A 13,126-nucleotide genomic window follows, 5' to 3' on the forward strand; every position below is an offset into this window, starting at 1 on the left:
GTACTGGTAATTCATGGAAACCTCTTCTAACACGAAGAAAAATGTTCTATCCTACTCTCAATCCACCAATAAAGATATGCTTCTCCGATCACTTCTCGAAGACACGATAGCATCATATAACTCATACTCTAGCGTAATAGAATCCTCTATAATACTGTTACATTAAGGTAAACCGTATTAATTTAGGAAATTTTGTAAGGATTTCACTTGACCATTATAGCATAAATTTCGGTATGTGTCTATGCCTTGCCATACCGTAGTCCTAAGGCGATTTGTCCTAAGCGTGGTAGGAGCTAGAAGCTTAAAAGTCATACATATATGCTTTATCACTCAACGAGATCCATATAATTCATTCGATTGACAAACAATCTAAATCGTTCTCATCATAATAGATTTATATCTAAAAATGCACCGATGGGGAATCTTATGTTGAAATAACAATTTCATACCCCCATGGGATAGCGCTCTGCGTCGAGTTGCAGAAAAAAAAATGTACGTTTCGAACAATGAACTTTATCACAAAAAGTTAACTCGAATGAATCATCTTAATATTAGAAGGCGCTAAATCGTCGCCTGATTCCGAAAGGTGGATCGATTAATGTCATTCTCATTTTGAATAATTCTACCAGAAGGCATTATACGAGGATCTTCGCCAATTTCATTCATTTGAAGTTCTTCTATCCATCGAGGAACCGTAGGCATAAAAAGGGAGAAACACTGTTTTAGGATGCCTTTCCAATGGCTATCCCTGGCAGTCTGGGACGCTCTACAGAACCTGCCGAGGGGACGCCTGACCGGTGGGGATTCTCTGAAACCTCCTTACGGTTTTCGACATTCCTTCTCCTCTGGGCTTGTGAGCTTGGAAGAGGTCTAGACCTGAGAGCGAGACAGAGCCGATCAGACGCACCCTCCATTGTAATGGGGGAACACTATATTCACTTCTTACGTTCTAAGAGTTCGCATTTGAAATATATCCAAAGTCTACAATTTGCAAATATGATATTGTAGATTCTGCGGAGTAAGAAGGTGATGAGGATGCAACAACTACTAGTACTGTTACTACTATAATTGCTCGTTAACACAAGAGCTAATAAAGCTTCTAAAGGATAGTTACTTTCTGACTTCCCCAACTAGGAAGAAAGATATACATTTCCTCAATCAAACACTAACACTTATTTGTATTAATGAATAAATATAAGTAATTCCCTTTCATGAAAGAATAAGTAATTCACTTTCGTGAAAGTGGATGAGTGTCTACCGAAAACTTCGGTAGTTACACGTCACTAATCTTCTAAATTTTCGAAGTTAATTTTATCAAAAAATTCTAAAAGTTAACAAAAGCGTATGCGGAACCAAAGATCCATTACTTCCCTGTAAAAGTTAGCCCAGACGATCGATGGCGATGAAACACGAAAATCCATCAGGAGGAACTGCAAACGTTGTTTACATTCCAAGCGACAGAAAAAAATATAAATTAGAAAACGGGTATGGTTCCTATTCCCGCCACCCAGCGGCGGGGTGGTAGATCACCTGACCTACCTGCCGCGTGTGCCGCGAAATTCGAATTTCTGTCGGATGACGGAGTAATAGCTATGTATATATCTGACAGTAAGTTGAATGTATAAAAAATAAGTTTACAGTAAGATTTGACTTGACTGCACGATACTTTATTTTACCGAGGCTTCTTAATAATTGGACCTCATTACCAATTCTATTTCTGCATTTGAGCAACATGAAGTATCAGGAAAGGGGTCTTTACCACAATGAAGTTTTTTCTTTTTTTTCTCTTGCTCTGTTCTCCCAGAAACTTAGTCTGGTTAAATATCCACAGGAATTGGTAAGGCAGGATTTGATTTCCAAGCTTTGGCAGACATAATTTAATTATACTTGTTACTGATTATTTACATTCACATTTAGTTTCTGTTAATTGTTTATAGGATACATACAACTCTGTAAATAAGTTGTGCCTTTCTTTTCTAAATGGACTTCAGGCTTACTCTATAAGAATGCTAAAATATATATATATATAGTATATACCGTATATTTCGGCGTATAAGTCGACCCTTTAGCCCCAAAAAATCATGCCAAAATTAGGGGGTCGACTTATCTAACGGTAAAAAAAAGTGAATCTTTATTATTTTGGCATATCGGTTACAGGCTTTACAGTTGGCTAATAAGAACGACAGCCTTGTTGAGGTAACTATGTATGTAAATACCAGTATTAAAAAACATTTCACACTGTAATACGACAATAATAAGACATTAGAACATCCATTACCTTAAATAAAATGAAAATAATCAAAGTAACTTGAAGAAACCCCAATTGCACAGCAAGTGTAAACATTGCGTAGCCATTTGTAGTACAGTAATTGAGAAGGGTGCGTTCACTGACAGTTTTGTATTTACCGGGGTATTGTTCAAAAGCATTTATGGTATGAAAACATTATTTATCACTAAATAAAATAAAAAAAAAATTGTATTTAATAGTAAATATGTATTTAAAATCCTTCAAAATTACTTGAGTCATCGTCACTTTAATTAAACAATTCATCAAACAAATTATCATTCACGGTTTCATCAGGATCCCAGTTTGAATCTGGTGAATCATCTGCAGGTTCGGTTTCCCTCAAATGAGCCTGTTTATGCCATAGAAGAACCAATGGTCAAGGAATATTCCAACATACTAATAAAATACTGGCACGTCGTTTTAACAACCCAATCAAAACATTAACTTGAGTGGCAGTTTGTACATACATATATACGTAGGCTGTTATGCAGTGTTACTTACGGCTTTGTTTGTTTACATTACACTCGAGTAACGTATCTTTCGTTTCGTCATTTCTAATCATATTTGCCGGTATATTCATCTTTTATATATTACGCAGACTTGTTAATACACCGAGTATATTACCTGTATTTCTTATGATAAGTAGAGCAACATATGTACCGTAATATCATTCAGGTTATTTTATATGATACGTTTTACCCTGCTGCTTATTTTGAGCGTACGGCTGGCCTCACATTTTATAGGTCGACTAATATACCCGATATTAGTTAAAATCATAAAAATTTACTCAGAATTGGGGGGCAACTTATACGCCGAAATATACGGTATATATATATATTCCAATGCAATGGAATAACAGTTTGTTTCTTTGTGGAATATATATATATATATGAGAGAGAGAGAGAGAGAGAGAGAGAGAAGAGAGAGAAGAGAGAGAGAGAGCGAGAGAGAGAGAGAGAGAGAGAGAGAGCGGAGAGAGGAGAGAGAGAGAGAGGGAGAGATAGAGAGAGAGAGAGAGAGAGAGAGAGAGAGAGAGAGAGAGAGAGAGAGAGAGAGAGAGAAATATCACATCAATCTCTGGTGGGGAAAAAGAATACATACCTGCTTTGCAACCTTTGGACATTTGACACTTGTTACAGACTGCTTATCAGTGGAATCATCCAGCGAGCCAGAGGATGTCGCGGGCCATGTATGCACCCTCTTCAGCGCTGAAGGAGGATCAAAGTCAAAGTCCTCAAATGGAGATGTGGAGGATACCATGCTTTGGCTACTGGGTAAGGTTGCAGGTACCTCTTTGGTTGTCTCCTCTTTGTCCTCTTGGTCATGCCACTTATGCTTGTAAGTAGCCCTTTTTTTGGCATCACTGTCAGCATTCCTACTCTTAAAAATGCTCCTCTTTTTGATAGATGGAGCTGGCTGATCAGTCTTACTCACTTCACTCTCTGATTTGGTCGAATGAGTACGTCTAAAAGACTCGAAGGAACCCTGAGATGAGAACATATCTTCCTCCTCTGCTGTGTCTGCCATAGTATTTGTGTCCTTTGGTTCTATGTTATCGAGGTTTGCGGGGTCAATGTTTGTCCTATCCTCTATCTCATTCTCATCAAAGTCAGTACTGAACAAATCAATATTATCACCACTTTCCCCCCCACCCACTGATGACACTCCTGGACTGATGCCTCTTTCTAAGGGAGGCAATTTCTCAGGTACCCCAAAGTCACTTGATCCCACACCAAACTCCGGAAGGTCAAAGTCATCATTCAACGAACCATCACACACAGACTCATTAATAGGGTTTTGCTGCGTATCAATTTCAGACACTGAAGATACCATATTTTTTGTTAGGTACTTATTCAACTCACAAGACTTGGTGACTTTAGAACCGTACGTCTTTTTAGCATTACTTACACTATTATCATTATTAACAGACTGAGGGGTCTGACACTTAGTTTGGGTCCCTGAAAAACTATAGTCACTATCATCCTGACATACATCTATAGGCAACCCCGTTCTTTGGTCCACCAACCCTGGAAACTCAAAACTAGAATCATAGCTCGAGTTAAGCGTCCGGTTGGGGCTCTCTAGCCTGTCTGGAGAGCAGAGCATCGTTGCTCTCGCTGACGCAGCTGCTATGTTGATTTCTGGAGCTTTGTACTCTGGCTGAGGGGAGGCACCTGCGCCATATTCCTCAGAGGAGTCAGGGTTTCCCTCACTGTAATCTTTCGTGGATGGAGAACTAGCATTACTAGTTGATGCACTATTTGCACGGGAATCGTCACTAGGCAGTTCCACTGTACTGGAATAAGTTTCCTGAGAACAAGAGGCATCGTCACGGCTTTTGAATATTTTCAATTTAATACCACTGCCTGATCTCGAACTGGTCACAACAGTTTCGGAATTATTGGGTTTGGGAACGGATACCTTCGGCACAGTCACTGGCGATGATTCACGCATATCTTTCAACGAACTCTGACTAGAGTCAGGAGTGTCAAGAGAAGGTAGAGGTGGGAGTTTAATATTACTAAGCCCATCACTCACTTTACCCCGACTCTTGTCAGGTACACTGGGTCTGACTGGTTCTGATACACAATCAGAAGTCCTACTTTTAAAGAATTTTCGAGGTTTACTGAATGTTGATATGGGTGGTTTGACTTGTAATGAGGCCCCATTGGCTGCTCCACCATCATACCTGAATGCATCATCTCCAATACCAGAAGGTGGAGAATCATCTGGGTAAGGTCTCTTGTTGCTTTCTTCTTTCCCTGACAAGAGAGAATAACATTAATATCAAATACAACTGTAAAGCACTATTACATATGGACTTCTTTCAAATTCAGAGCACACGCTCATATTTAGCTAATCCAGTAGTACATTTAAAACACAAGATTAGGAATAAAAATAAATGCAGTAAAATCTATAAAAGTCACCTAGTCACTGAAATTTGCTGGAAAATTTCAAGTTGTACACTTCCCAAAACTGACATGAATGGTTGAAGCTACAAAGGAGCGCACAGAAAGGGAAAAGATGATTCAACATAACTAAGGGAGGAGAAAAATACTGTTAAATAGCACAAAGTAGACAGAAAAGGGGGTTCAATAGCACTACGTGATTCCCTACCATCTACCCATGAGGCTCCTGGTCTTAATCATCCTTTGTGTCTGTTATTCATCTGTGATCACAAAAAAGAATCCTCTGAAAATGCTATATATGGCATCTAATTTTTTTTTTTTCCAATATACGTAACACCTAGCTGTGTACAGTACTTGCAAAAAGTAGCTGAATCTTGTTTTACACAAATATTTTGCAATCTTTTCTTTACACTGTTTACCTAAGCTTTGAGTTTATTAGGAGAGCTTGGTACCAGTAACTCGCACTCGGCAAAGCTTCAAAATTCAAGTGTGCTAACATACACACCATCCTTCTCCATGATTATATGATTATACAAACCAAATATTGAGGTATTACTCTTACAATGGCCTCAACACTACCACATAGCTTAATGGAATGGAATAAAAAATTCAGGCCTCATGCCAAACACTTGAAACTATGGCGTTATTCAGCGTGGAAAGGGAAAATGAAAGGGAAAAGGTTTTAAAGGTATAACAGGAGGAAATTCTCACAGTTGCACTAAGAAACAATTGTTATGAGAAGTTGGGAAATATGAATGGAGGTACAACAAAAGGAATGAAATGAGTTGTAGCCTAAGGCACACTGCAAAGGAAGGACCTTAAGTAACGCCTAGTGCACTGTATGAGGAGCACTGATGGCAACGACAGCACTAACCCCCTATGGGGAGTACATAGATCGAGTACATAACACTACAGTAAACTTAGTTCTCCACAGGATGGCATATGAGATTTAGGCTTGAAACAAAGCACTGAAATCCAAGGGATTATTCAGTGCACAAAATAATATAACAGTATTTCTCATGATAAAATAGTGTTCTACACCTGAAAAACTTAAAGAATAATGATGTTCACTTGACAAACTTCACTGATAAAACCACTGACTCAAGTCTTAACAGTCATTTTCACATACCAGCTACACACACTGTAGTGACTTAACAAAAATAAGTACAGTCCTGCAATTTTTCTTTAACAAAACCTAGTGTACGTAAGTCTGTTTCAACCTGCATGAATATGTAGGACATTTCTCAAATTGTAATTTTTCACCTTCTATTCAATATGAGTCTCCTGCCTGACTATCATCTTGTAATGTTTACAATAATTGTGAATGTGATTAGAAATCATCTTAAGTGACTTTCATTTAGATGTCTAAAAACATCAGTATTAAATTTCATACCCGGAGGGCATCAAGGAATCTCAAATGGCACATAACTTTTAATTTTTCATTCTTTAGAAAAGATGGCCAAAAATAAAATTGATCTTATATTTAAACAAGAATAGATTGTAAATTTACAAGCTCTATAAAGATAAAGATATCAAACAAAATATTTGGAATGATTAGTCTTAAGTCATAAACTAAATTCAGCATATATGTACCGTATATATCCGCATATCATGCGACTTTTGAAGACCTAATTTCGGAGATAATTTTAAGGGGGGTCACATCATACATGAGATATAAAATTAGCTTACGTAATATTCACATAGTAATATCGTTTGATAAAATACAAACATCATGAATATGCACCTTTTCCATGGATCTTTTAAAAAGTTATGCTTTACTTCACTGCATCCAATAGTATTGTATGTATTTTCATATTATAAAATACAAAATAGCAATCAATGCTTTGGTTTGGAAATCAACAGAGGATGATTGCGAGGTAAGTTCATTTTGCTGTATTGAAGTCAAATCAGGTTTTCTTGCTTCCAGTAGCATAAATGAATCTCAAGATGCTCTATGAATATGGGACAAGGTTATTTTATCACTTGAATTCATATGGTTGTGAATGAATTTTAGTTACAGACAGTCCCCGGGTTACGACGGGGATTCTGTTCTTGAGACGCATTGTAAGCCGAAAACTGTTGTACGCTAGAACATCATAGAAAATCCTAAGAAAATCTTACTTTTAATGCTTTGGGTGCTTTAAAACCAATGTAAACTGCATTTATATTGCATAAAAAAAAAAAAAAAAAAAAAAAAAAAAAAAAAAACCTTCAAATATTGATTATTTTGCATTTTTGGAGTCGTATTTCTTCTGCCAGATCAGCATTGTAGGCATCGTAACCGTGGAACATGTGTCGTAAACCTGGAAATAATTTCTAATAAATATAATTGAAAAGCATTGTAACCTTGAAACGTCGAAAGCCGGGGACTGCCTGTGTTTTTTTTTGTTAGTAGATGGCTCTGAGGGCATGTCTATTGTGTAAAAAATCAACACATACGTTCGATATTTTCACTTGATTTCATCAGAATACTACAAGCTTAACATATTCATCTTTTATTGGAGTGAACACCGTAAAATGTGTTCTTTCATGCTAAATAGTTTTGATTAAAACACATTTCTCTCAAATTTTGTTTACGGTTGAGTTCAATGGTGCTAAACCAAAGTTTCCGTGTTACCGATACATGATAATAGTCGTTAGTAGATGAACATTCTTTCCTCAGCTTTAGCTACAACTAGCATGTTACATGAGATACATGATCAAATCATTGTTCTAGGGTGAAAATTTGGGGGTTGCATGACATGCGAGATCGCGTGTTACATGATTTATATGGTAGTTGAAGATTAATGAAAAAAAAAAAACAAAAAAAAAAGTATTACAATGCCTCCAGCCTCTTTTTTTAATTTTTACACCAGCATCCATAAGAGTATATATATATATGAAAGACATACAATCGCAACCCTGCACCTTAACGAACTTCCTAATCACTCACTGAAAAGAAAAGCTAAAATTAATACAGTACTACATCATTCAAAATTTGTATCAATCACAATTTTTATATTCATGGAAGAAACCTCCTTCTGCCAAAATAGGCTGTAATGACATGACATGGCTACAATACCAGAGCACAACTCAACAAAAAAAATTTTTTTTAAATAAAATGAATTTTCATAAATATGATTACAGTACGTACATCATTCAAACTTTTTATATTGATGGAAGAAACTCCCTTCAAACAGCAAAATAAAAACAGGCTGTACTTACTTGACATGGCTACAGTACCAGAGCACAACTCAATAAATCTATACTGCTGCATTTTTCATTGAGTTGCAACTGCTTGGAAAGAATTTTCCACTGATACTCAATTTGTAAGCTGTTCTATTCTAATACATGATGGAATATCAATTACTAAAAGGTACCTAAGAACTTATGAGCAGAGGAACAAAAAATATAATTTAAAGTATAACAAGAATTATTTTTCTTAATCACAGCACAACTAGAAGAGGAGCTAATTTCTAACTCAAAATACAAACCTAGTCCACCATTGATGTTGCGCAATGAAGTAAATGATGTTATGCCCCATTTGCCAACATGTCCTGCAGTCTTCTTAACAGATGGTCTAGTACTGCTTCCAGAATCAGTCGTGACCAACTTATCAAACTGGCTTATTGGTGGCGGAGCAGCCTTTTTACGGCTATACGTTCGGCTATATCTTCCACTCATCTTGCTGGATGCTCTGTAACATACAAGACATTATGTTGGTTGGTTTCAAATTGAATAATTAACACTGAAATGTCCTATTTTAGAAATGATTGCAATGCTATTCCCTTTGTAATTTTCACAATTCTAGGAGAGGAATTATGGCAATAAATAAAGACCTCTCATTAAAAAGACATGGTCATCCCCTTCTAGCTATGAAACTAGGAACAAACATTTCTCCTCCTTGAACAATAGAGACCTCTTTACTATATGTTCATATCCACATTCCTACATTCTCTGTACTCAATATACGTAGTCCTCAATGTGTCAAACTCTTACAGTCACTCAAATAAAAAATCAGACCCTACAATACAATTTCACTGAAGTTATAAAATAAGAGCCCGGTACAGAACAAATGAGGTATATGACTATGTAATCACCAATAAGTAAACCATGTGTATATACGTAAATTTTTTAAAAAAAGTAGGTGGCAAAAGGCTGCATTTTTCATTTTATTATTAGAACCCAAACCATTTACCTTATTATATTTATATATATATATAGATCGTATTATATATATAATACATATAATATATATATATATATATAGATATATTATATATATCATTATATATATATAATCTGGTAAAAATGTTGTTACAACAGAATTAAAGGAGTCCATAAAAACACCAAAATATAGAGAGAAAAATACTATATTTCATAGACTGCTGTCTCTCTCTTCAGGTATATGAATGAGAAAAGTTTACAGAAACGATGGTATTTATATCAAGAGATCCATCCACAGGTAAGCCAATTTAGGTCCCCCCCCCCGATAATCTTCCTTTAATCTTCTTGAGCGTTGGTTGAATGAAAACCTTGTCAATCACATCTGAAACCAATGCTCCTTTTGAGATGTTCATTACCTGCCTCTCTTTTATTAAGGCAGATTCCATCATTTGACTCTTGTACCGGCAGTTGCTGCTATAAATTATACGTGATAAATAATTGTCACATATAATTCTAGGGCTGGGAACTAGAAGGACCAATGTCATAAAACCATGTGTTCAGAAAAATGCATTTAAAATATTGCTTCCTTTATTAAAATTCAGGTAAGTACAGCAAACATTTTTTTTTTTTTTTTTTTTGTTGATTGCTTAACTTATAACATTGGCCATTATAGCACTGAAACAGAGATAAATTTCTAGTTTAATGGTCTTAACTACAATCGGCCATTTTTTGTCATTGTCCCTTTTAGTTCTCAGCCCTAGGATTTATAGCAGCAACTGCCGGTACAAGTGTCAAATGATGGAATCGGCCTTAATAAAAGAGAGGCAGGTAATGAACACCTCAAAAGGAGCATGGGTTTCAGATGTGATCAACAAGGTTTTCATTCAACCAATGCATAAGAAGATTAAAGGAAGATTATCAGCGGGGATGACCTAAATTAGCTTACCTGTGGATGGATCTCTTGGTATAAATACAACCTTTTCTGTAAACTTTTCTCATTCATATACCTGAAGAGAGACAGCAGTCTCTGAAATATAGTACTTTTCTCTCTATATTTTGGTATTTTTATAGGCTTCTTTTATTAGATAGATATATATACATATATAATGAATTATCACAGCCAAAGTGGGAATGCAACCCTTTGTATATCTAGTAATAATCAATAAACAAAATACTTTAAAAAAAAAAGGCCATACAACTAGATCTAAAAAGCATGAGAAAATAAGCTAAAAAACAACTATAGTATTCTCCATCTAAGTAGTAAACATACTGCACATTTCATTCCAGATATAAAACAATAAAAAAGCATTAGTTTTGCCTATCACTAGAGTATTCTGTGTTATTCATCTTGCAATTGTACCAAAGGATTGTTTAATTTCGCCACACTATTTTAAACTACATACTACTGCATGGAGTCTGATAACAGTAAGGCAAGGCAAACCCATTGTATGGGTAATTTTAGAGAAACCTATGAACACATCAAAAATATTTTCTATCTTATGGTCATAAACAATATTCTTCTTGTGGAAGTTTTAGCTATCATTCTTTAGTGAAAAAATAAAAACAGCATAGATTTTGGGTATATCGAAACCTTCACTAGTGGTTCATGGAAAGTGTAGGGCCATGTAAATACATTGAGAAGTGACTACACTAATCACTAATTCTCTGATGATGGAAATTGACTTGTTTTCAAACTGTTTGTGTTGTGTGCAATTAATTAGCCAACATGAATATATATATGACCTGTTTTACTGGTGTGTGTGTGTTCACCCTTATAAATAAGAAAACCAAAATGGCACCAAGCACACTTCAAAGACGGACTACCCACCAAAAGGGCTGCAACACATGAACCATTTAAAATGATAAACTATTTTAGATACTAACAACCAAAGAAATTACTGTAGCACATACATACCCCACAAAGTCTGTCATGCTTTAAAAGTTGCTGGCATAATTTGAAATGAGTGAAACATTAATACCAATTCAATTCAGAGTATCACGCTGCAAGTGATAAGATTAGTCAAGATAACGATCACAGGTAAAGATATTGTACTAAGGTAACAGACTCCACAGTGCATAAATACTGCATAATGAACTGTTTATTTCCAACAACTATACTGTACTGGTACTAAATAATGAACAACTAGCTAAGTAAATGAACATAAAACAATGAGATCACACGCAAGTGCAGTAGTTTAATGAACTAAGTAAATTTAACATATGTGCATACAGTACCTCTTTACTTTTGTATATGCATTCTCCATTAATTTGAATTCTTTTCAATACTGACAATTTTACACTTTGCCAATAGTATAATCCTTACAAATCAACACTATTCATATACTAACCTAATAAACTGGGTATAGGATGTGGGGACCTATTTTCTGGATTTTAAACATGTACCTATAAGAAACTAGACTTGCTTAAAAACTGACCATTCTTTACTCACTAAACTTAACAGAAACCTGTTTCCCATAAAGTACCTTTCAACTACTGAAAGCTAGGAGAGTAACATATATAAAGTCCAGCAAATCCAATCAGAATTCTGAAAAAAAAAAACTTTACATTTACAAAATAATGTACACAACTGAGCTACATAAACTTGAATTAAAGAAAGTTGTATACTATACCACAATGAAGATGACACAAATCCCCTCATTATCAAACACTAAGTCTTACTCAACTGAAAAATGATTGCCTTCTTGACATAAGTAAACCACAAACTTTAAAATCTTGTATATATTCATGCACATAAATAAGCACTGAAAACAAATGAACAGGAGGGCACACTGTTTATTCTGAACACTGTCAGTTATGAATGCTTTGCTCTGAAATGGCTCCCTCACTTGTTCGCAGTTGACGATTTACAAAAAGAACATTCTCAAGAAGAATAGTACTTGAATTGTTTTGAGTTTCTCAAGGCTTTGTATGTACAATCACAGTGCCAGTAAAGTAGTACATGGATATCCAATATGCACATCAATTAGTAGTTATCTCTATGATCCCATATACCTGTACTTACACTAATCAAACTAAATTTCAATTTCACAAAACATTTCTTGTGGTTCAGAATGCTCTGTAAAACTGTAATTTCTTTTCAAGCCCTTAGAAACCTATAGGACATCATGATAAATAAGCTGGCATTTTCAAGTCATGAGTATGCTATCTATCTATTGGTATTAATCATGCAGTAAAAACCAGAGTAGTTTTATAACATGGATAAACTGCCCTCCATGACTTGATTATAGGATCTTGTTAATGTTCTAATGCTATACTGTATTAATTGTAAAGTATTTGGATTTAAATCATGCAATACGTACTAGATGAAGCCACCTTTTTTATTATGAAAGTTTAATTTGTGTAGTTTTGAAAATCTGGTATCCTGTGACTGAGTTTTTGTGCCACATCTAACCAGGCTGATGTATATACATTCTACAGTAGATACCACTTATTCGTGGGGAACGGGTTCCAGACCCTCCCCTCCAAAAGCTGAAATCTGCGAATACTTAAAACCCCTCAAAAAAGGCTTAAAACAGCCTATTTTGATAGTTAAAATACACACACACTAAAACTGCTTATACCCGAGTTTTTGAATAGTTTTATCAGAAGTATATTTAGTCACACAAATTATATGAAAATACAGTAATATGTGAATATTTCTCAACAAAAAATACTGCGAATAGGCAAATCTTCCATGAATAATGGTTATATAAAGTCAATAGAAAAATCTATGAATAGGAGTCTGTGAATAGCGGAGGTCTATTGTATAATTATTTGTTATAAA

The 13,126-nt window shown here is 35.3% G+C and overlaps 1 protein-coding gene across 4 annotated transcripts in view; it reads right to left on the minus strand.

Moving 5' to 3' along the window:
- LOC135205633 (wings apart-like protein homolog) overlaps positions 1-13,126 on the minus strand; it is a 115,146-nt gene that overhangs the window by 83,306 nt on the left and 18,714 nt on the right. For 3 of the 4 annotated variants that reach the window (XM_064236438.1, XM_064236437.1, XM_064236439.1), the window contains exons 2-3: positions 8,670-8,872; positions 3,389-5,049 (exon numbers count right to left, since the gene is read on the minus strand). In XM_064236438.1, the coding sequence (XP_064092508.1) occupies positions 3,389-5,049; positions 8,670-8,872 (1,864 nt within the window). Of the gene's footprint in view, positions 1-3,388; positions 5,050-8,669; positions 8,873-11,257; positions 11,290-13,126 lie in introns of those variants that run through there. The other variant, XM_064236436.1, reaches the window with a different exon arrangement.

Source organism: Macrobrachium nipponense, chromosome 24 (assembly GCF_015104395.2).
Source record: "Macrobrachium nipponense isolate FS-2020 chromosome 24, ASM1510439v2, whole genome shotgun sequence".
Classification (NCBI taxonomy): Eukaryota; Metazoa; Arthropoda; class Malacostraca; order Decapoda; family Palaemonidae; genus Macrobrachium; species Macrobrachium nipponense.